Source organism: Drosophila bipectinata, chromosome 4, assembly GCF_030179905.1.
Source record: "Drosophila bipectinata strain 14024-0381.07 chromosome 4, DbipHiC1v2, whole genome shotgun sequence".
Classification (NCBI taxonomy): domain Eukaryota; kingdom Metazoa; phylum Arthropoda; class Insecta; order Diptera; family Drosophilidae; genus Drosophila; species Drosophila bipectinata.
In genome coordinates, this window is record NC_091740.1 from 1,965,602 (window position 1) to 1,990,465 (window position 24,864).

Genomic DNA, 24,864 nt, shown 5'->3' on the forward strand with positions numbered 1-24,864 from the left:
TGACACAAGAGCTATTTTTAAAACATTACGACATGCCAAATTTCGTAAGGATCGGCCGACTATATCCTATAGCTGCCATATAACTGAACGATCGAAAATGACCCAACTTTCGTGTTTTTGAAGATAGAAAGGTGGAATTTAATACAGATTCTATTTTTGGTCAGTTGATCCAACCTACCAAATTTCATAAGGATCGGCCGACTATATCCTATAGCTGCCGTATAACTGATTGATCGGAAATTCTATAACTGCGGTATTTGGATTTTTAACGAATATTTTTTTGGTAAAATAATAAGGAGTGCCAAATTTCATAGGGGTCGGCCGACTATATCCTATAGCTGGCATATAACTGAACGATCGGTTATCGCACCCTTCTTTCCTTTGCATGCAGTATAAGTCGGAACGGCCGGGATCGGTCGACTACATATATCCTATAGCTGCCATATAACTGATTGATCGGAAATGGTATAATATTGGTGTTTTTAAAGTTAGAGAGTTCAAATTTTACGCGAGAGCTATTTTTGGCAGAATAATACGACATGCCAAATTTCATTAGGATCGGCAGATCGGAGGAAAATAGGTGAATTTTTCCGACGACTTGAGATCTTGCTGGCAGAATTATGGAGCCGTAGCTAGTAATGTTATTGGAACATAAATCGGATGATTTATATTATTTGGTCTGAATATAAGCAGGTCTTCAGATGGATTAAGATCTAAATTACAGATAAATTTTTTCATGAAATCAATTTGTTATATTCCATCATAAGGGGTAACAAATTTTGAGCTTACTATGTGAAATTGATGTCGTATTATATGGTATATTTAAAAGTGTGTATTTCGATACAGCCCTTTTGATTTGGTAACCTTTTGGCTTATGCCCTCTACATTTGTTGAAATATCTGTTTGTATGTAATTAAAAGTGTCCGAAATTTCTTTTAATAAGGATATTTCTTCACCTGTGTCTATTAAGAAAAATAGTTTATTCCCTGTTTTGACGTTAATAAAGGTAAAATATGTTTTGACTGATATTGATGGTGCGAATTTTAATGTTTTGTGTTGCTGAATATCTAAAGGTTCCTATGAGTTTTCCGACGTGCGCGCAACAATACCTCCGTAAACCCAAGGCAAAGCAGAAGAGCCCACTTCCCGCGTAGTGCTCCCGCCTAGTCTAATTAGCACTTAAAATGTTTGAGCCTTTTGGCGGCTGGATTGCTTTTCCATAAAATACACAAGATCTAGAGTCCCAAGGAGATGCAAGTGTGTAATATGTTTCTGTTTCTGTTGCGACGCCTAATTAAATTTGCGACTAGCACTCTGCTCGATCCCTAGATCGTTCGTTAGTTCTATACTCTCCAATAATATACATCTAACTTTCCCATTTTGTGGATAATAAGTCCACCCACTTTTCAACGCTAGTCAGCGTTTTCCAATAATGCCAATCCAAATTCTTCAAATAATCAAAGTAATTTTCGTGCTCTCAACAATTGTCGCCGCAACAGATTGTTGTTCGAGCCGGATCTTACTACTACGAGAGCATACGCTTAATATTGTGCAGCATCAGCACGATGCAGCATCACCACGAGCACGCTCACGAGCTGCAATAGCAGAAGATGTCCTTTGCCAGCCAGTGGGAGCTGCAACAACTCCAGGAGCAACAACAGCTGGAAGCAGCAGTCCAAGAGGCTGCCATGGAAGCCAACAAAGATCTGGACCCAAACATAGATCCATTGAGGGCTCAGTCGGTAGAGACGTCTACCGAGTCCAGTTTCGCTTTCGAGATCCTAAGCTCCAGCACTGAAACCTGGTCAGCCGCTGACAGCAGCACACCCGTCACCTCCGAGATTACGACTACGCCATCCACTACAGTGACGCACACTGGAGAGCCGCCACCCGACCACAGGACATCGAGTTCGTTCGCCGTAAAACCAACCACTTTACCATCCGTAGACGAAGACAAGAGGAAGAACGCCACCGAGGTTCTGCTACTGCCGTGTAGCGAGGAATACAAGGCCAACTTTTTCCTGAACGAGGGACGCTGCTTTCACCATCCGATGGTCAACAGCACAGTCCTGCACTCGTGCCTCTGCAAAGACGACTTCGTAGGAGAAAGAATTTCAGAAATTCTTTCAGAATTTGGAAATGGCTTGTGCATCAATAAGAGCATAAGCTAGCATTCCTGTAATCATCATAAAGCTTAGAGGCCCAGACGACCGAGGGGCGCTCGAGAAACGATTTGTTAGTACATATTAAGCTATTTGAAATTTGTTAAGCTAAGCTGGGTCATGCTGTGCATATGTCGAACTACAATGGCTAAGGAACAGAGGACTAAAGTTTCGAGTCCTTCTATTAGGAATGTTAAATTTTAAACGTGTTAGTAAATGCTGGCTATCTACATCCCCGTCAAAAAGGTTATGCAGAAAAACTACACCGAGCATTGTCCTACGATTTGTTAAGCTAGATAAGTTTATAAGTTAAAGTCTGCTACTGTAGGATGGGAGCTGGAGTTGTTCGATATGCCTAAAGAGAAAGTTCTCCAGCCGGCTACGAATCCGATCTGTACTTCGTTTTGGAAATAATTTTAGTTTCACTTGTATTGGGATTCATAATTTTTTGTTTTTGTTGAATTCTATGTGGCGCGCAACGTAAACGTTGGCGCTTTAGTTTATTAAATACATTTAGTTTTCTTAGTAGGATTTTCTACTTAGTTGCACAAGACGAACGATTACTATTTTCTTTTCTCTACTGATTTATTTTTGTTTGTTTCGCTTTGGAAGCTTTCGTTGGAGCTTTTGTAGTTCTTTTGTTGTAGCACTTTGACATGTTTAATTAAACAATATTAATTATTAAGAACGTACTTAGAACATAATCTTAGCGCTTACTCCACTTAACCCAGACAAGTAGTTATTTTCGTAACACTCGTTTACATCTTGTACAATGTATAAACTTTTGTTTATAGAGACCATTAAAGAGAGTTTTCAACTCATTTTGAGCTACTCTCACATTGTTGGTGTTGTTGTATTATTACTTCTATAACCTCCACGACATCTATTTGAACTATTTTTTATTTTGGTCTGGTTGTTATAATTTCGATTATTACCGTTGTTTCGCTAAAACCGGTGTTATGGTAATTACCACGACTACTTCCTCTTCTACTTCCAGATGGGAAAGCCGACGGCGGAACTGGAGTTCTAATCAAAGAACCCATTTAACACCATTTTCACAAAAGGTTTGCAACAAACTTGTTGCAGGCCACATCGATATAAATTCTGTCAAACAACGGAATCCTTTTAATAGCTGCCGTTAACTGCCCTCCTTGTTTTTCAATCTCGGAAGGACAATTTATAGACTTCTACAATATACATACTTAGGGATCGTTTTATAGCCGCAGGAGACTACAACGCCAAACATACGCTCTGGGGATCACGTTTAGTGGCTCCCAAAGGAAAGCAATTGTACCATGCAATCTAAACGTGAGAAATAAATTGGACTGTGTTTCCCCTGGAAGTCCCACATACTGGCCAACTGACTCACCCAAGCTCCTACACCTTATTAATTTTGCGGTGACAAAAAACATACTTCGCAATCTAATAAGTGCGAAAGCAAGCAGTCTCGAAATTGCCAACTGCATCTTCATTCCAGCCGAATGAAATCGAAAAAATCATAAGAGGGTTAAAACCAAAAAAAGCTCCTGGTCGTGACCTACTGACACCAAAGAAGCTGATCGAACTTCCAAAATGCGATATAGAGGTCGCCAGCAAACTATTTAATGGGATAATTAATCTTGTCTTTTTCCCAAAAAAGTGGAAGAAATCATTATAATGATATCAAAACCTGGGAAAAAACACAAAATTCCGACCAATTATCCTTGATTGTCTTAATTGTTTGACAAATGCTTGTTAACTCGCATAACACCACATAGCTTGCAATATTATCCCGGCACATTAATTTGGCTTCCGAAGAAGCCACGGAACCATCGAGAGTGAACAGAACAAACATCCGAAATACGCTGAGCCTTCGAACAGCGAGAATACTGTAGCGCTATTTTTCTCGACGTATCTCAAGCTTTCGACCGAGTTTGGCTTATTGGACTCATGCACAAAATTAAAACGTATTTGCCAACATACACCCACAAGATACTGGAATCATACCTCTACAATAGGGTATTCTCAGTGAGATGCAACACAGCCCCTTCGGGAGACTACATCATCGAAGCTGGAGTTCCACAAAGAAGCGCACTCGGCCCTTGTCTATATGTTTTGTATACAGCGGATATTCCTACGAACGCAAAACTAACAACGTCAACGTTCGCCGAAGATGGCTAATCATCTTTTAGTAGTGGAAAGGTGGCTGTCCGATTGGCGCATTAAAATAAACGAACAAAAGTGTCTTAATAGACAAACATGCCCTCCACTTTCACTAAACGGTATCCAGATCCCTCAAGCTAACGAAGTAACGTACCTTGGCGTCCACCTTGATAGACGACTTACCTGGCGTAAGCACATCCAATGCAAGAAAATGCCCCTAAAACTGAAAGCCAGCAGCCTCCACTGGATCATAAACTCACGATCGCCACTGTGCCTGGACTACAAGTTACTACTCTACAATTCAGTCCTAAAGCCAATCTGGACGTCCCCAGCTGTGAAGGAACGCGAGCAGCAGCAACATAGACAACATACAGCGCGCACAATCAAAAATCTTGAGAACTGTCACTGTGGCACCTTGGTATGTTCGCAACGAAAACATCTACCGGGACGTGGGCATCCTCTCACTGAAAGACGAAATCCCGATGCAAAAAGAGTCATACAAAGAAAAACTGTCTTCGCACCCAAATTTTTTCGCTCGGGGATTGACACAGCAATCGATTTTTCGGACTGTCTAACTCTGTATCAGTCAATAAGACTGTTAGTTAAGTTGAAAATATAAGATTTGATACACCTCTTGTTAGTCTCGCAAAGAGAAGGCTCAAGAAATAAAAGCAACGTTTAAAAAAAATATATATATGAAGCTTCAAGTAGTTTTCACTAGTCTCTCAGTTTTAAATCTATCAACTTGAAACTTTGCACACAGCCTTCTTTCTTTTGCACGCAGTATATTAATTAATAACTTAACCAGCATTTTTTAATTCGGTCTTTTAAATTTAGGTAATAATAAAAAAATTAACATATTAAAAAAATGGGCGTGGTTCCGGCCTTTTTTAATCGTTTTTTTTTTTTAGTAAAAATTAAAAAAAATGTTTTCTTTTTATGACAATAACCGTAGTTGTCGCGGAACGGATAAGGTAGTCTGTAAAGTATCGATAGTCAGTCAGCTTGAATTACGAGCCACTAGTATTGTATTCGCGGCTTACAATTTGTTTATTTCTGGCCACACTGATTGTGGTCTAATATTACGTAAAGTTTGGCGGCACAGATACTCCGATCAGCGATCCCAGATAAAGAGGGAGGAGATACCTCGGTAGGTCAAATATATTACTAAGTTGAGGTTAATTCTAAGTTACATTGCCCCAACAGAATAAAACATCCATGCGCTAGAAGATCTAGTATTTCTTGTTTCGGTGATGTGCCAAATGTTAGAGACAACTCCCGGAATTTAGATGGGTGTCATTTCTTTTATTCGCATGGTTTAAATTGGAACTCTAATGGCATTTGGAAGCGCACGTAAGCACCAGAGTTACTGTACAACCGTAAGCTACTCGCCACCATGCTGTGTTAAAGCCACGGTGCATCCAGACACGGGAGCTACAACACAGTAGTATCTTCTATCTTACAGAGTTTAAAGGTCAGCCTAAGGAAAGGCCAATTTTCAAGTGTGCGTTCTTGAAGAGAAATGGAGATAGGAGAAAGAAGATTCATAAATGAGTTCATATAAAATAAACATATGTAATCCCTAATTTAGTGAATCAAAATCATTTAAATTCTTTCAATCCTCTGATTGGTATATCATTTATTCGGACCAAACGAACACAAGCAATTTTTTACACGAACGTTATTTTCGAACGTGTATTTCGAACGTTATTTTCCAGCTCCGCCTAAATTATCAATTATCTTAACAGTTCCCTTAAAAAAAATATTTTTTGTTGTGCTTTTATTGACTTTATTTTACTTATAGGGCAACAAATAACAATTTTTAAGTAATCAAAATGCTATGCTTATTGAAAACGCATTAAGAACATATGTATATTAAAATAAATTACCGTTTAACTTATTTTATGGTTTTTTTTTCTTATTGATTATTCAATCATAAATACAGACTAATAAAAATAAATTATATTGATGAGGTCTAAAGTGACTCTTGTACACCATGTACTGGATTTGTACATGAACGCCTTCGCTTGAAAATTATAGATATAGATATAAATATAAATATAGATATAGATATAGGTATAGATATAGATATAGATATAGATATAGATATAGATATAGATATAGATATAGATATAGATATAGATATAGATATAGATATAGATATAGATATAGATATAGATATAGATATAGATATAGATATAGATATAGATATAGATATAGATATAGATATAGATATAGATATAGATATAGATATAGATATAGATAGATCTTTAGCACTCACTTATAAAGAATTAAATTCTATCTCATTTGCATAAGCCTCCCTTTGCATTTTCTCACGTAAAAGCGTCACATCTTCATCTATCCGGACTATAGTTCGGATTTTCTGAAAACGAAATGGTTCATTTTTGGGTATTTTTAATATATTCAATGCCATTTTGCATACGTGACTTAAGTCTCCTGGAGTCCTTTTCCATAACCAGAACATATAAGCTGGTATATAGAGCATAGATGACAATGCTGTAAACCAACCAAAAGCGTGTGCCCACCAGGGATAGCTGTAGTCGAGATATTTTATGGAAGTCCATTGTATTATGTTAAAAAAGAACACACCCTATTCAAAGAATATTTTGTTTACCAAATTCTAGTTTCAGTGCTATGAATAATATTTTTTTTACTTACCATACATATAGCTGGTGTAGTAACGCACCAACAGAATTTCCACCAAACTGTAGGATAATATCCAATCATATCCTTTATACCATCGTAAAAGCGATCAACTCCATAGCACCAAGATATTGAAACACACTCAAAAAATATAAGCCACAGCAGGCAAAACCCGCTTACGGCATATGAATCCAATATTTGAAATATATACATTCCACCCTAATATAAAATAGTCTCTTTAACATACACAATTAACGATGATAGAGTATTTAACTTACTTGCGAAATACAGGTTAACCCTACTAAATAGCTTATGGTGCATACAAGAGCAATGAAAATCTCCTTGCGTTTCCGTAACAGATGGGGCCACTCATCAATTATAGCTGTGATGAAACCCTCCATCGTGCAGAACTGTGAATCCAAACCTATAAGCAATAACATAAAAAAAAAAAGACAAGACCACATGGGAGACCCTGGAAGTTGCAATACAGCGGATGGATAAACAAGGAAAGCTAGTCCGGGTCCTACGAAAAACTAAAATTTTAATAGGCTGTTTGAATATATTGTTTATTTAACTCAACCTGAAGCGGCCACCTCAGCCACTGGTCGCTGCTGTTCGTGTGCCATGAATCCAATAACAGAAAATATTACGAAACCGGCAAACATGCTTGTACTCGAGTTGACTGTGCATACTATAAGTGCATCTCTGTAAATATTTTTGTTTTTTAATAACCAAAAATATACTGTTTTTATTAAAATACAATAATTTACTTGTAAACATTGTTTGTAAACTTATTATAACTTCCCAAGGCTACTAAAGTTCCCAGTCCTAGTCCATATGAGAAAAAAATCTGAGTCACCGCATCAATCCAAACCTAAGGTATATTGTGGCGTATAAAGCATTAGTTATTTTTCAATGGTTATACAATTTAATCTTACCTCGGAGTGAGTCAGCTTGGAAAAGTTGGGTATAATATAGAATTTAATGCCTTCTAAAGCACCAGGCAATGTGATACCACGGATTAACAGAACTGTAAGTAGTACATATGGAAAAAGAGCCGTAAAATATACAACTTTTCCCGTCCATTTGACTCCTTTCCAAATACAAAAGTAGCAAATAATCCAAACGAGCAATAAAGTTCCAGCCAATTCCCAACGAATATTTCCGATCTCATCAATTCCTTGAGATATTTGAAGTGCCCGGCGCCTTAAACCAGAAATTAAGCAGTTAGTAATTTATAGTCATTATAGTAATAGTAACTTAAAGTAATTTTTTATAAATTTTTATGAAGCCACATACTCCCAAAATTCTTTAACTGGATCGGTAAGCTCTGCTGATGTGAGATTTGTTGAAGCTACAGTACACATTTTCGTGGAAGTTCCATTAATGATTTTATTCCAGCATGGTAAGTTTTTTCTTTCGTACTGACTAACACAGTTTACTGTGTTCCACCAATTATTACACGTCCTCCATGGTACATCTGGAAACAAGTATACGATATTAGCCCTTTCTAAACCAAATTATTGTTTCAAATGTAGCAGTTCGATATTAAGGGGACCCCCCCATTCTCGATTTTAAATTTTGACGATTTTCAATGGGCTGGCAAATGAACATAAATTATTTTTTAGGGTTGTAACTGTGCTTACATATATTAAGACACAAAAAGGAAGAAAATCATTTCACAGAATTTTTTGTTGTTGTTGTTTTTTGTGATCAAAGAAAAGCCCTTCTTTTCGGCGGCGCATGTGATTTCCGCTCACTGGAACATCTGAATCCCAAAATTCCAACGGGATTAGAAAAAGTACATGTTTGGCTCTCGTATGAACTAGGACTATTAACTTCGCTCAAAAATTAACAAAATGGCGGACCTTTGAAATTTTTTTTTGAAAATTTCCATTTTTTTTCAGCCACAAATCGAATTGAAAAGTAAAGAAGATCTTCACCGATTTGATTTATCCTAGTTCATACGAGAGCTATGTATAGAATAACGTGTTAAAATTTGGAACCGATTGGATTAATAGTTATTGAGTAACCTCATGCGCCAGTCGTAAAAACACTGTTTCGAGAAAAACGCGTTTAAAGTTTTGAGACGGCTCTCGCCGTCGCCTGAGGCTTCCACCATAAATCGGCTATATCTTCAAGAGTTTTTGAAATTTTTACTTGAAATTTTCAGGGAACATTCTTGAATAGTTACAAGTTCGAATTAAATTAAAAAAAAAAATCGATTTTTTAAAATCGAGAATGGGGGGGGTCCCCTTAAAGGGTTATATACCTTTTTTATTTTCAAAAAATCGAAAATTTTTTTATTGCTTTATCTTGAAGAAAAATTCCTTAAGAACATTTTCCCAAATTTTCATAGAGATTGGAGCAGTAGAAAAAAAGTTACAGCGCTCCTAACCGCGCTCATCATTGCGGCTTTGAACTGAACTTGAAACTTTAAACGCGAATATCTCGAAATGGTGTTTCTTGAAAAATGACTTTGCGGTGACATGAATTGGCGGAAAACTACTGAACCGATATACTTCAAATTTTTTTTTAAATGTTCATAATGAAATTCTTATTTTCTTGAACGATCGACTTTTCAGGCACAAACCTTTTTGTTCGCCGAAATGAATTTTTTAGTGAAATTTCTAGAGACCAAAAAGTTAATTTTTAGCATAAAACGTTCCTGTATGAATAAAATAAATAAAAATTTTAAAATCGATCGTTCAAGCACAAGGAAATACACTAAACTAATGAGATTTTTTTACTTTTATGGTTTAAGTTGACCTGTTTGACCTGGGGAACTGTCACCGCAAGGCTTTAAAAAAAAAAAAGCCTCTAAGGGAAACAGCCACCCCTTAAAAACTATTTCATATTTTTCCACCAAATTTTGCACAAACATTGTTAATAAAGTGTACTATCAAAAAATTAAAACATCCCTGTAATTAAATCATTGCTACATACCTATAAAAAAATCCGAACTTTGCTCTTTTTCTTCGACAAAGAAGGCATATAACCCCTTAAGATTTATCGTACCGAATTTAATTCCAAGGATATTTGTTTGTCGCATAAATTGGTTATATGTGTAAATTTGTGTTAACCTTATCAAAACAATTTTTTTCTTAACGTGATATTTATCTGATAAGCAAATGACTACACTCTGATTACACTCGCTTTTCAAAGAGTTAAAAATATACACATGAAATGTAAACACATATGTATTTACTTCAGTGGTCGGCACCCCAATACATTGATATGATTTTAACGCATTAGTGTTAGTAAAGAATAGCAGAAAGTAGGCTGTGAGCATGACGTTTCACACATTTATACTGTGTGTGTGTGGCAGAGCTCGGGCAGAGAAATTTCCTATGCCCTCGGGATAGGGCCGTGCCGACCACTGATTTACTTAAGGGGTTATATACAGTTGTACCGCGCAAAAATATGAAAAAAATCGATATTTTTTTTGACACCATAGAAAATATTTATGAAAAATGTTTTATTGACGTTGTTTAGTACATGTTTCTGGGTACTTAATTAAATTTTTTCATAAAAAAATATTACATAACAAAAATGTTATAGCCGAATTCCCGGATCGTCTTTTTTCGATGGTGTCTTGCGGTGGACATGATTTCTCGAAAACGGTTCATGCGAAATCAAAAATTCAAAAAAGTTTAGTTAGTATATTGTATTGTCTAGTCCGTAAACGAAGGATTTTTAAAAATTTTGATTAAAAAAAAAATGGCGACGTTTTTAACAAAAAATGTACTTTTTCAAGGTAAAAGATTTTCGTTTTTTGTGCTTTAAAAAAGGAGTATTCAAAAAAATCCCTCGTTCACGGACTAGCTAATGTCATAATAAATAAGTGGTCAAAATTTGATGTTGATCGGATTAGTTGTTTGTTAGTAATCGTGTCCACCGCAAAGGTAATTTCCCAAAAAAACACAACTGTATATAACCCCTGTATATATTATTTTTTATAACAAAATAAAAATTTAATAACACAGCCACACAAAAAAAAATATTTTTTCGGGTCTGGAGGTCAGACCATGTTTACTATATGTTTTCGGGGTCGCTGAATCTAAATCCGAGGTCCAAAAAACCCTAGGTCCGACCTTTTATCTTCAAAAACACGAAAGTTGGGTAATTTCCGATCGTTCAGTTATATGGCAGCTATTGGATATAGTCGGCCGACCCCTATGAAATTTGGCATGTCGTATTATTTTGCCAAATAAAGCGCTCGTGTAAAATTTGAAACTCTCTAACTCTTAAAACCGTCAGCCAAAAACCGTGTTGGGCCGTCAGCCAACGGGTACAACAGGGGGACCTACGCGCAAGCAATTGCGTGCCGTAACTGTGTACACCGCTGGTAGTGCGACTATACTCTCCACGTGAGGGCGGCTCTACCGAGGATGCTGGCTAATGGTAGTCGGGCGGGGAGAAAAACACTCCCTTCCTTAAATCACCCCAATCCAAGGTGGAACAGCATAAGCCTATGCGTCTCCGAGGGGGGGCTCGGGCGCTAATATGCGAACTCTGGGGGATAGGCCGACCTCCCAGTTTTAACCAGGCTTATCGTGACAAGCGGGCTATGTCATGATGGACAAACCCCTTCCCGCCTACTCGTGGGACCAAAACATGAATATTACTTTACCAAACAAAAACCAAAGCGTAGAACGGAACTCCCTAAAAAAGACCGGAAATGGGGTCAATGTCCCGTCAAACTCCAAGGCCCTCAAAAGCCAAGGAGTTGCTGAGATGGAGAAGCCCTCCACAGAGGGGCAAAATCTGGAGGCGGGACGCGCCGGTGCGGAGGAGGTTGCCAAGGCAACTTCTTCCAAAGCGGGGCTAGCTATGGGACCACCGAACGGTGTGGAGAGGAAGACCCCAGGGTCAACCTCTAAACCAACCGGCGGTGCCCCTAAGGCGAACCCTGGTCCGGAAGCGCCTCACTCGAAGCAGCGTAAAGGCTCCTACAAGGACAGAAGAAGAGCAGCCTTCATTGTGATGAGGGCGGACCCATCGGCCGAAGCCAACCCGGACCAGGCCGAGATTTTTAAGTGGGCAAGGGAGATCCTACCCGACTTTAATCCGGAAAAGGCGGGAGAAAGGCTGGATCCGAAGAGACGTACTGGGTCAGACCCTGCCAAGGAGGCCGCGCAAAGCGCGAAAAGGCAGAGGTCCACAGAGGGAGAAGCCCCCCAGGCCAAGAAGAGGAAGGCCCAGCCGCAGCCGTCCAACCGCTTGTTTGCCGAAGTAACGAAGGGAAGAACTTAATTGGAGTCCTGGACAAGGGCTCCAAGGATGGGATCATCCCCAAGGAACTTTGGCGACGAGTGGTAAACGAGTTGCATGGGCGCTTCGTGGAGGAGATGCTGCGAAGCGGAGGACCCCCACCAGAATGCGAAGACACAGGATGGTATCAGGGTAGCGTCAAGTTGATTGCTTGCCAAGACGCGCGATCGGTGGAGACCTACAAGCGGATGGTTGCGTCGCTTGGAGAGGTCTACCCTGGAGCTAAGCTGGTGGCGGTTGACTGGGACGAGATCCCCAGCAAACCGAGGGCGCGAGTGTGGCTCACAGAAAAGCCAGCCGACCCGAAAACCATTCTAACAATGCTTAGGATGTGCAACTCGACGCTCCCCATGGCGGACTGGAGAGTCGCCAAGGTCGAGGAGGCGGTGGGACTGCGGAGGCAGGTCGTCCTCACACTAAACGAGGAGACCGTTAAAGCCCTGGAGAGGACGGAGCACCGGCTGAAGTACGGATTCGAACACGTTTCGGTCCGTATCTATAAATCCGATGCGAAGGCCAAGCCAGGAGGTATCGGTCTGGAGGCAGACACACGAGAGCCAGACTTGGAGGAGCCGACCGAAGAGGGGCACCCGGAAGGAATGTCGGATGAGGAGGAGGACATCCTGGAAGGGTACACCTCGGAGGAAAGCGACTTGGCAAGGGCACTTGGCGGAGTCGGAATGGAGGAGGACTCTCTGCTGAGCTCCGAGACGGAGGCAGAAATAACTGTGGTGGAGATTTGTAAGGATGTCCCTGACGATCTTACAAATAAATCTCCACCACAGTAAAGCGGCGTCAGCTGCCCTCCTACTCCACCTCGCCGAGAGTGGAGCTGATGTGGCCCTCATCCAGGAACCCTGGATCCTAGAAGACAGGATTCTTGGGTTGGGGGCGTCGGAGTTCAGGCTCTGCAAAGCCGATACTACAGGTAAAAGGCGAGCCTGCATCCTCGCAAAATAGAACTTTAACCTCTTTTTGCTACCCAATTTTAGCAATGAAGACCACGTAGCCGCAGCCGTAGAGAGCCCCAATGGCCCTCTAAGGATATGTTCGGCGTATATGGGCCACGACCAGGAGACCCTTCCACCGCACCCGCTAATCAAACAGCTGGTGGAAGACAGCAGGAAGCACAACATCGACCTGATCATAGGTTGCGATGCTAACGCCCATCATCATCAGTGGGGTAGCACTGACACGAACGAGAGGGGTGAGTCAATCTTCGATTTTATCCTAGGCTCCAATCTTTTGGTGGGTAACAGGGGTACAGAACCCACTTTCATAGTCAAGAACAGAAGGGAAGTACTTGACGTCACTCTTTACTCTGAATCCCTAGCAGACAGGATTGTTAGATGGGGAGTCCTAGAGAAACACTCATTCTCAGACCACCGATACATAGAATTAGTGGTCAATTTCGAGAACTTTAATCGACTAACGGTACGCAACCCGAGGAAAGCGAACTGCGAGTTACATAGAAAGAAACTAGATAGTTCCTTGGGGAAACCTCCAACAGGGGACGTTGACAGTAGGGTAGCTCTGGATGCCATGGTGGACACGCTCACGGCAGCGTGCGCCAGGGCATTCAATAAAGCTTGTCCCAAAATCAGATCGGGCAAAAGCAAGTCAAAGAAACCACCATGGTGGTCGCAAACACTTGCGCCTTTTAAGATCAAGGCCCGCAAGGCCTTTAATTTTGCCAGCAAAACAAACTCAGAGACAGCCTGGGAGTCGTATAAAGCGGACCTTAGGCGATATAACAAAGAACTTCGCAAGGCAAAAAGGAATGCCTGGGCCAAGTTCTGTACGAACATTCAGCAAACATCAGAGGCCTCCCGACTCAGGAAGGTCCTCGCAACTACTGCACCAAATGTAGGATACATTAAAACCTCAGAAGGTAACTGAACATCGTCCAGCAAAGAAACCATAGAGGCTCTCATAGGGACACATTTCCCGGGATGCTCTCGAGAAGATACAACCCTGGAAATGCAGACACAGGGGAATAGCCCCTCCACCGCTAACCAACTTGAATACCTATTGAGTGATAGGTATCTCAGCTGGGCAATAAATAGCTTCAAGCCCTTCAAATCCCCAGGCCCAGATGGCATTGTCCCGGCTCAACTAATTAAAGCCGGTCCCAATCTGAGATCTTGGGTCAAGAACGATTTCTTAGCAATTTTCAGGATAGACATCGTACCCGCAATGTGGTTGCGGACGAAAGTCGTATTTATACCCAAGGCGGGAAAACCATCTCACTGCACCCCCAAGGACTTCAGACCAATAAGCCTGTCGTCCTTCCTTCTCAAGACAATGGAGAGACTAATCAGCCTTCATATTAATCTTACTTTAAACCCAGATGATATCTCGGGATCACAGCATGCGTATAGGAAGGGCCGATCAACGAAAACGGCACTCCACGAAATCACTACTTTTGTCGAAAAGGCAATTAGTGATAATGATGTACGCGGATGATGTCGCAATTGCCTTCTCAGGAAAATTTCCCCAGACTCTATGTGACCGCACGACGGACAAACTTAGGGTCCTTTCAACGTGGGCAGTTAGAAATGGACTAGGTGTAAACCCATCCAAAACAGAGCTCGTCCTCTTCACCAGGATGTACAAAATACTAAACTTAAGGCTTCCAAAACTATTAGGAGAAACACTATCCCTTAGCGATAGCGCCGAGTACCTAGGGATTACGCTAGACAGGAAACTGGACTGGAAGTCAAACACTATGGATACAGCTAACAAGGCTACAATCGCGCTCTATACTTGCAGAAAAGCCATTGGCCTTAAATGGGGAATGTCCCCAAAAATAGTAAGATGGCTTTACACAGCGGTCATAAGACCCATCCTATTCTACGGCGTGGTGGTCTGGTGACCTGCTCTCACCAACTCCACAATTAGAGAGAAACTTAGGAAAACGCAAAGGATGGCGGAGGTCTGTATCATAGGCAGCCTACACCGACGGATGCCCTAGACTTCATACTCGACCTATTATTGGTAGAGATAATGGGGGTCAAGATAGCCACGCTATCGGCAATTAGGTTACGCGAGACGGGCATATGGAAATGGACTGACCATGGACATACCAAGTTAGATCTACACCACTGCACGCCAACGGGGGCTACAGACTACTGCGTACCTGTCGATCATCCCACCTTTAAATACAAGGTCTCCATTCCAACAAGGGAGGAATGGGCCACAAAAATTCCGGGACCAGGCGGTTCCCTCCATATCTACACAGACGGTTCAAAATTGAATGGCCAGGTGTGAGGTTTCCATTGCGAACGGCTGTGTCTAAATGAGTCCTTCAGACTCCCTGACCACTGTAGTGTGTTCCAAGCAGAAGTAATAGCTATCGGAGAAGCACTTAGATTCCCAGCACTTATTGGCAATCAAGACTTAATCTGTCTCTTCTCAGACAGTCAAGCGGCACTCAAAGCCCTTGACGGATTTTCGTCCAACTCCAGGACAATAAATGACTGTCGCAGATCTCTTAACGAGATGGCAGAGCAGCATGACATACACCTCATATGGGTGCCCGGGCATCGGGACCACGAGGGTAATTGCGCCGCCGACGAACAAGCAAGAGCAGGTACTACCAATCCTCTCCTACCGGAGAAGCAACCAGTAGGTATCCCCTTAGCTACGTGTAGGCTAAAATGCAGGGATCACTTTGACCGCGCATCACTGCGGAAATGGAGAAACCTCCAAAACTGCAGGAACTCCCGCATGATATGGCCAATCCGATCTAGGAAGAGGTCAATGATGCTTATCGCCCTGAATAGGCAGGACTGTAGTCTGGCGATCAAGGCCATTACGGGACATTGGTTAATAGGAGCACACGCGGCTAGACTAGCAGTGCCACATTATGACTACTGCAGGAGCTGTGGAGACGAAGAAGAGGAAGAGACAGTCGCACACCTCCTGTGTCAATGCCCTGCGCTGGGGCGCATCCGACTCAAATTCTTGGGCGCAGCAATACTTACAGACCCTACAGACCTCGCGGAGGTCGCTCCACACAGACTCGTAGCCTTCATCCGTAAATCTGGATGGGACCGCGAGCCGCTTCAAGAAGGATAGAGCACCCTTGGGCACATAAGTAGTGGGAAGGGAGAGGTCCTTTTGTAGGATCCTTGCCTGTGCGGTATCACAAGGAGCCCCAGCGGCTCAAGTGGATGGGGGTCAGAACCGGCCCTCATCGCCGCCTCAACCTAACCGAACTCTAAAAACACCAAAGTTATACCATTTCCAATGAATCAGTTATATGGCAGCTATAAGATGTAGTCGGCCGATCCCGGCCGTTCCGACTTATATACTGCGTGTAAAGGAAAAAAGGGTGTGGAAGGTTTCAAGTCGATAGCTTTAAGGCGTTAAATAATAATAGGACATATTAGGACAAGTATTCTCACGAATTCATATGAACGAAAAAGCTGAATAATTGAAATTTTTTGAATTTAAGATGGTGGTAATCCGGATCTCATGGCAAAAGTTGTATGAAAATAAGACATAAAAAGTTTAAGAGAACCCGTGAAATAATGTCACAGATTGTTTTGAATATTCAAATTGTTTGGTGATTAAGGGTTTTCAATGCCGTAAATCCGCTCAAAAGTAAAAGAACGAATTTAAATATTGCAATTTTAAATTTATTTATGCTGCAGATGAAAGTGGGGTTGTGATCAACAATTGTGATGATACAGTTTATGGTGCTAAGCAGTGACTATAATATGGACAGAGAGTGCGGCCCGACTAGACATACGCAAAACTAAAGCTCTCAGTAGCGGAGAGGGCGGGCCGACATAGTGATTGCGAAGCTAAAGCTCTCTTAAAATAGGCCCGTTAAAGTCGAGCGGCCGAGAAAAAGTCGGCTTACGGCCAACTATGGTACGACAACATTTTCGACAACAGGTACGAGAACAAATCTTCGTTGCCAATAGGCATTTCTAAAGGGCTTACCTTAGTCACACTTTTGGGCGTACAATTAAGCCCCAGTTGTCAACCGCCTTTAGCATACATTTTAAAGTACACATAACTTGCTTTACTTGGCCCGAATACCTCCCGTGGTGATCCAAAGTAAATCTATTTTTTGAAATTCAGAAAAACTATGTTCCTGATGAGACGAGAAGCGTTTTTAAAGCCTTAATACAATTATCTGTTTCCAGCCTCATTGTATGGGACAAAGGAACAAACTTCGTGAATGCGTCTATTGACACGATTATATATTCCTTATGATCTTTTTTACCAATAAGCTTCCCTTTAATGTCCATGTGGACTGTATGCCACGGGGTGTCAATCTTCGGTATAGGATGCAATTCGGCTTGTACCTTGCCAAATGGGGACTTTGACAGTACTTGGACATATTTTCGAACCAAGGTGCATAATAGACTCGTGCACATTATTTACGGCTGACCACCTAAACGGCTTTGGAATGATAGGGAGACAACGAGATTTCCTATTTCTTTAAATTTTGATGTACTGTGTTCCTGCTCTTAATTGATACGTTTTGGCCAAATCCTTAGAAAGATCATCATTATGAAATTAAGAAACTATAGAAGAAATTTCCTCGTCGCTTTGCTGCTCAGCTAACAACCAATTGTCAGTGATCTCTGTCAAATTTATATGTTTATCCAATGTACCTTTTGACTTGATCTTTTGATATGGGATTTTGGCCATTCTTTCACATGGCCTATACTGAATATTTAACTCAAAAGTTTGCATGTACTACCAACCACTACAGATGGACTCTCGGAGTAAGTTATGCTTTTGTGCGAGGGGCTTTGAGCGAATAACAGCCAGCAAATACGATGAAATGTCGATTATGTAGGTAATGGCGAAAATGCTTAATAGAATTTTAAGCTGCAAGTCTTTCCAGTTCGTAAGAATGGTAACGCGATTCCGCTGGGGAGGTCCGTTTACTAAAGTATTACGATAACTCGTTGCTTGTGTTCGATTTTATGCAATAACATCAGCACTCGCATCTGTATGGAGCATCTGACAATTTAATAGGGAATGGTGGATCGAAGATAGTAAGAACAGGTGTACTAGTCAGGATAGAAATTACTTTCTGTCGTATTTGCTTGTACTCGAATTCTCATAAAAATTACATACTTTTTGAAGTTAGACCCTAGAGGGGTTTTAGCAACTGTGAAAACTTGGGTACACACTGACGAAAATACAAGACCAGTCCAATAAATTGTATCAGTTGAGTGACGGATTGCGGAGGAGTTAAGTCTACTAGAGCTTGTATTTTCCTTGGATTCGGTCGAATTTCACCTTCTGGGGTTACAAAAGCCGTCCGTTCAACAGAGTTTGTATGTAATGGGATCTGATGGAAGCCACTTTCACTTTTCTTTTAAATTATCCTTCACCCTCAAATACACACGCACAGTGTGGTGAGTTGTGACGAGCACTTTCTATCTATAACAAAGTGCGACAAAAAAAGAAAAATTGAATGAACTTTTGAAGAGACCTAGTAGGAATTGTTCATTAGGTCGCGTATAGTATAAAACCGTGTTTGAAATTTTTGAATTTTCGATATTGATATTGACTTGTTTTGGGAAAAGCGTTAGACCTTCAACAATTTTCATAATTTCTTAATGAAATTGGTTTCGTTTTATTCAGAATTAACGAGACAATAAAGATATGTATCAAAAATGATATCATTTTTTAGAAATTGTACCCAAAAAAAATGGCGTCAAAGTCTGAAAAAAACGACAAAAATTCAAAAATGTCAGTTACTTGCGTAAAAGTTGTATCCTTTTTGTTGAAATAAATTAAAGATCTATTTTTTTCCAAAGCTACAACATTTAACTATTAAATACGTCTTAAATTTTAAAATCGGTTTAAAATTACGAGTTTAGGAATTCTTAGGAGCAAAAAAGTCACGAAAAACCGTTTTTTCTAAATAAATCAAGATTTTGAGGGTGTTAGAAAAATTTCAAACACGGTTTTATACTATACTCGACCCAGTGGCGGATTTAACAGGTGGGCAAAGGCGCGCTTGACCACTGGGCCCCTCCGACGAAAGGCTTTCAGGGCCCCTCTTGCTGAAAGTTACACCTTCGATTTCTTTTTCTTATTTTTTTGTTGAAAAAATGTTTGGGGTGGGGTAATTTTTTCCCATATTATGGCGTCGATATTAAACGTTTTGTAAGGTTTTCCGATAGGGAAAGCACCTCGACGGCAAGAACCAATCAAAAATATTTCAAAAATGTGCAAAAAAATGGGGGTATGGGGTGACAGGGGGGCCCTGAACAAATTTTGCCCACTGGGCCCACTGGACTTAAATCCGCCACTGACTCGACCTAATGAACAATTCCTATTAGGTCTCTTCAAAAGTTCCAAATCACTGTCGCACTGTGTAATTTATATCCGGAAAACAAAATTCTTCCAAATCGTCCGATTTTAAGAGATGGTATAACGATATATACCGATTTCCATACTAAAGTGTTAAAATGTGTATAAATCGGCCAATATTTCTATAGCTAATTTATATCCGGAAAACCAAATTCAAAAAAGAAAGAAAAGCTAACTTCGGGCAGAGCCGAAGTTAATATACCCTTGCAGTTAAAACCGGGCCGTTTCGACTTATATACTGCGTGTAAAGAAAAGAAGGGTGTGTGCAAGTCAAGTTTCAAGTCGATAGCTTTAAAACTGAGAAACTAGTTCGCGTAGAAGCAGACGGACAGACGGACATGCTCATATCAACTCAGGAGGTGATCCTGATCAAGAATATATATACTTTATAGGGTCGGAGATGTCTCCTTCACTGCGTTGCACACTCTTGGACAAAATTATAATACCCTCTGCAAGGGTATAACAAGAAAGAAAAGCTAACTTCGGGCGGATATATATCGCAAGCATCGGATATAGTTGGCCGATCCTTATAAGAACATGATAATATAACCAAATTTATTATAATATAAAATCTAAAAAAAGTCCCAAACTTCTATCTTCAAAAATACCAAACTTGGTATTTTTACCAAAAACCATTTCCGATCGTTCAGTTATATGGCAGCTATAAGATATAGTCAGCTGATCGTTATAAAATTTGGTAGGTCGGATTAACTGATCAAAAATAGAATCTGTACTCAGTTCCAGCTTTCTATCTTCAAAAACACGAAAGTTGGGTAATTTTCGATCGATTTCCGGGCGATTTTATAGCGACGGCTTCACATGAGCAATCCCTTCCAATGGTATAGGCATACAAGAACACAATTCTCCTGTGATTCCGAGTCCGAGACCGAATGGCTGGCCAAATTTATCACCCCAAAAAGCGCAAACGCTAGCGCACTCACACACGAGAACATGACTTTTAGTATGGAACAAATGACGGCCACCATACAGGCGGCCGTTCAAGAAGCCAATATTAAAAACCAGCGTAGGGAATACGAACTGCGCCTGGCTATACACCGGCTGACCCAAAAGGTCAACTCAGCACAAATCGCTCCCGCCGAAGCGGAAGCTACACAAATCAAAGCCTATGAACGTATAGAAATTAGGGACGACGTCAAATGTGACGATCCCCTAGATGCCGTCAAGTGCCTGCCCGAATTTACGGGAGCACAGGACGCATACGTTTCCTGGCAGCAAGCAGCAGTAGCCGCATATTACATTTTTAGAAATTACGTAAACAGCTTGCTCCATTATCAGGCGGTTATTATTATTAGGAGTAAAATAAGAGGCCCTGCCGATGCCGTGCTATCCTCGTTTGGGACTGTGCTAAATTTCGACGCGATTATAAATCGACTCGACTTTACGACAAATGCCCAGACAAGCACTGTCAAAAATTTATACTATACCAAGCAACACAAATATAATCTGCCCCACACAGTGGAGACAACCCCGAACCCATGGACATGACCCATCACTGTCCAGGATGCTGAAGCCGTCTCAAGCTCCGACATACCAAAACAGGAAGCCAGCCGAGTCCTATCAATCGGCCCCATACAAAAGGCAGAGGGTTAACCATGTCGCGCAGGTCGCAGGCGAAACCGGGGCGGCTCAATAAATTGATGACGACGACATTAAAGATTATGATTTGGACATCAATAATTTTTTAGGGGAAAGTCCCTGCTACCCGTCATCAGGTGAAGAGTAGCGGGGGTAGAAACAAAGCTTTAAATAGACACGGGCGCGTCAAAAAATTGCATCCGTCCATACGAAGGGTTGAAAGGCGTCCGCCATGGCGTTACCACGATCACAAAATAATGCTTCGTATCCCTATACAACTTGAAGGCTACGTTCTTCATCTTACCAGATTTGTCCTCCTTTGATGCCATCATAGGCTTTGACCTGTTAAAACAGGCAGGGGCATCGCTTTGCCTAGCTTCCGGACACCTCAAATGGGGCTCCGAGATAGAAAAGCTGGACTGCCCCAGCTCACCACCTTTAGGCAAAAAAACGTTTTCAAAAATGATAAGCGACAGGAAAAATGCCTTCGCGAACTCAATTGACGCGTTACCTTACACCACGTCAGTGGTGGCCATCATCAGGACACTTGATGAGGCGCCCATTTATGCCAGACCCTATCCGTACCCGATGGGTACGACAATGACGAAATTTAAGACCTCCTAAAAAACTGGCAACCGTAAAATGCGGCTGGTTTTAGACTTTCGAGAGGACAGTTAAACGAGAGGACAATACCGGATCGCTTCCCCATGCCAATCATCTCTATGATACTAGAGAATTTAGGCAAAACCAAATAAATAATCACAATACTTCACAAGAACCGGAAAAAGTCAGTGCCATCAAGGAATTCTCGGAGCCTTAAAACGTGTTTGAAGTAGGGTCATTCATGGGCTTGGCTGGCTATTATAAGTGCTTTATTATGCCCCTTTCGAGCATTCTAAAAGTCGAACATGGAAATGTCAGCAGACACAGATATATATATATATATATATCCTCAGGTACCCTGATTATAAAAAGGCATTTGATCTAACGACAGATGCCTCAGCATACGGCATTGGCGCAGTGCTTTCCCAAGAGGGACGACCCATCACTATGGTCTCTAGAACCTTAAAGGACAGAGAAGTTAACTACGCTACCAACGAAAATAAGCTGTTAGCCATAGTTTGGGCGCTAGAAAAGCTGCGTCAATAAAAAGGGGTCAAAGATATAAATGTCTACCCTGACCACCAACCGCTGACCTACGCGGTATCGGATTCCGAACACAAAAATTAAAAGATGGAAAGAACGCATCGACGAGTGTGGTGTCAAAGTCCATTACATACCTGACAAACACAACCTCGTTGCGGACGCCCTCTCAAGGCAACAACTAAACGTTGTAGAAAAGAAAGACGCAAAGACGTACTCTTCGAGTACTACTTCCCAAAAATGACCAAGCTAGCGAACGAAATAGTCTCTTCTTGCAAGACTTGCGCCAAGGCTAAATACGACAGACATCCAAAGAAACATGAGCTTGGTAACACACCAGTCTCATCACAGGTAGGAGAAATGTTGCACACAGACATCTTCTCCACGGATAAAAAAAATTAAATTACGTGCATCGACAAATTCTAGAAATTTGGCTTAAAATTGATAGAGGCATTAGCGATACCATAGAGCCTACTGGCTACGGCCAGATATAACAAATCTATCCATTCGGTCATAGACAAGAGGCCGGCCGACGTGGTTCAGACACAATCGAATGAGCCACAATATGAAATACAGGATAAGATTAAACTTGTCCAAGACAAGCTCCGGAACAGAGAAAACGCTTCCCGATAAAATAGAGTCTTCGAGGTTGGCGAAAAAGTTGAAGCGGATATGAGGACCACAGTCCTCATTAAGGACTATATTATCGCTCGCCTGATAATTTTTCATTTTTATTGCCCTTTTCGAACTATTCTAAAGCTAATTACATTCCCATCGTTGATGGCCGAATTTTATATGGGAGGAACTCGCGTTTGTAAAACACTCAGCGAATCTCTCGGAATATAGGCGCGTCATAGAAGAAACAAATGGGATGACCAACAAGTTCCCTCAGTCTCACATGCAGGAACTCCTAGTTGTTGATGTCGCCCATCTACGCGACCTGCTCGACTCGTTGAGCATTCATCATAGGGTAGCAAGAAGCTTAAACTTCTTAGGGACCGCATTGAAAGTAGTGGCGGGAACGCCGGACGCGGAAGACTTCGAAAAAATTAAATTTAGAGAATTCCAATTAATAAATGCAAAAAATAGGCAAGTCAATATTAACAGTAAAGTACAGATTCAAATTAATAAAATTTGCACTCAATCAACTTCTGAGGTCAGCTAAAAAGTCCCAAATTGATACAGGGAACCTATTCGAGATGCTTTTAACTCGAAATAGGATGATAGCAATGAGGCTGCAGGGTTTAATGCTGGCAGAGCACTTTCCAAAGTTAATGTTCTTAGCCCTAGCATCTTAGATCATGCAGACCTAGAACGTATGTGGATGGATGAGCCCACCGAGACCGCGATTACGGATGTTTTGTCCGTATCGTCCGGTAAAATCTTACAATCCGACAACATCCTACACTTTATCATTGAGTTTCCAAAAATCAAGTCGGCCTTCAACAAGATCCCCGTTTTCCTGGTGTCACATCAGACACCAACATAAAGACATGATTGCTGAATGCAACGGTGACATTCACACGGTAGGAAACTGCTCCTCGACATCAGGGGCTTCATTCTGCCGGCTGGCGCGAAAAGGATCATGCGCTCAAGAGCTTCGACGTGAACGTAACCTGGAACACATTAAGGAGTTCGGGAAGAAGATCAACCACCATCAATTATATCAGATGGTGTTCATAGCGGGAGCAATATGCTGCGCTTTGATTTCCATCGGCTTGACCTATCGGCGAGTCACTCAGGCCCGAAGAACCGCGGCCCAACTAAAGGAGATGATTGCCCAAATAGGATCGGACGAGGGCGGCCTCATTCTTGAAGAGGGAGTAGTTAACCTAAGTTAACCGCGCAACGGCCATGTCCGATTATTTAGGAGCTCGCTCTGGCCAAACTGCTGACACAGCGTCTGGCCGGATGCCCATACATAGCCGGCGAACACTGCATATTTGCGTGACCCGAATACACCACCATTACACCCTTAATTTAATTACTTGTATACTTTATAGGGCCTTATATATGTCTGCTTCACTGCGTTGCACACTTTTGACCAAAGTTATAATACCCCCTGCAAGGGTATAAAAACCCATTTCTTCTAAAATAAATTTTTAAAATTTTTATTTAAATTCTTTTTTTTTAAATTAAAAGAATAAATTTTTATTTTTTATTTATAAATTCGGCCATAGGCGAGATTTCCGACTATATTATACCCAGTACTATTATCTCTTCCACTCTTCCCACAATTTAAATAACCTTTAAAGTGTAAGCTTTGAAGGTATGGATTATCAGTAATAAATTTTTGTTGCATTCTTTTTCGCTTAGGCTAAAAACATCTGCAGTCTCCCTACGACCGTACTTCAGATTCAGTAGGGACTAAACAGACTAAAAGTCTATAACTCCTCTAAAAATTTACGATTTGGCTGAATTTGGATTTGTAGGTGTAGATTAGAAATAGGAACAGTTTAGCATCAACACATTTTCCAAAAACATTAACGAGCTTGCGCAACAATTAGATTTCTGTGTTGGGTGCGGGAGT

The 24,864-nt window shown here is 41.2% G+C and overlaps 1 protein-coding gene, 1 long non-coding RNA gene and 1 pseudogene across 2 annotated transcripts in view; 2 read left to right on the forward strand and 1 right to left on the reverse strand.

Annotated features, from left to right (window-relative positions):
• The first annotated feature begins 1,432 nt into the window (after positions 1-1,432).
• On the forward strand, positions 1,433-2,171 carry LOC108132263 (protein gurken-like; annotated as a pseudogene).
• A 3,181-nt stretch (positions 2,172-5,352) lies between these two features.
• On the forward strand, positions 5,353-6,204 carry LOC138926808 (uncharacterized). Its single transcript, XR_011443483.1, has 2 exons — positions 5,353-5,454; positions 5,511-6,204. It is a non-coding gene; the product is annotated as an uncharacterized lncRNA (long non-coding RNA).
• Positions 6,205-6,577: 373 nt separating this feature from the next.
• Positions 6,578-24,864, reverse strand: part of Gat (GABA transporter) — an 85,960-nt gene continuing 67,673 nt past the window's right edge. Inside the window, exons 4-11 of the mRNA XM_043213590.2 lie at positions 8,268-8,448; positions 7,907-8,174; positions 7,739-7,842; positions 7,549-7,673; positions 7,247-7,491; positions 6,984-7,187; positions 6,748-6,915; positions 6,578-6,687 (exon numbers count right to left, since the gene is read on the reverse strand). Coding sequence (XP_043069525.1) covers positions 6,586-6,687; positions 6,748-6,915; positions 6,984-7,187; positions 7,247-7,491; positions 7,549-7,673; positions 7,739-7,842; positions 7,907-8,174; positions 8,268-8,448 — 1,397 coding nt within the window. The 3' untranslated portion in view covers positions 6,578-6,585. The remainder of the gene's footprint in view (positions 6,688-6,747; positions 6,916-6,983; positions 7,188-7,246; positions 7,492-7,548; positions 7,674-7,738; positions 7,843-7,906; positions 8,175-8,267; positions 8,449-24,864) is intronic.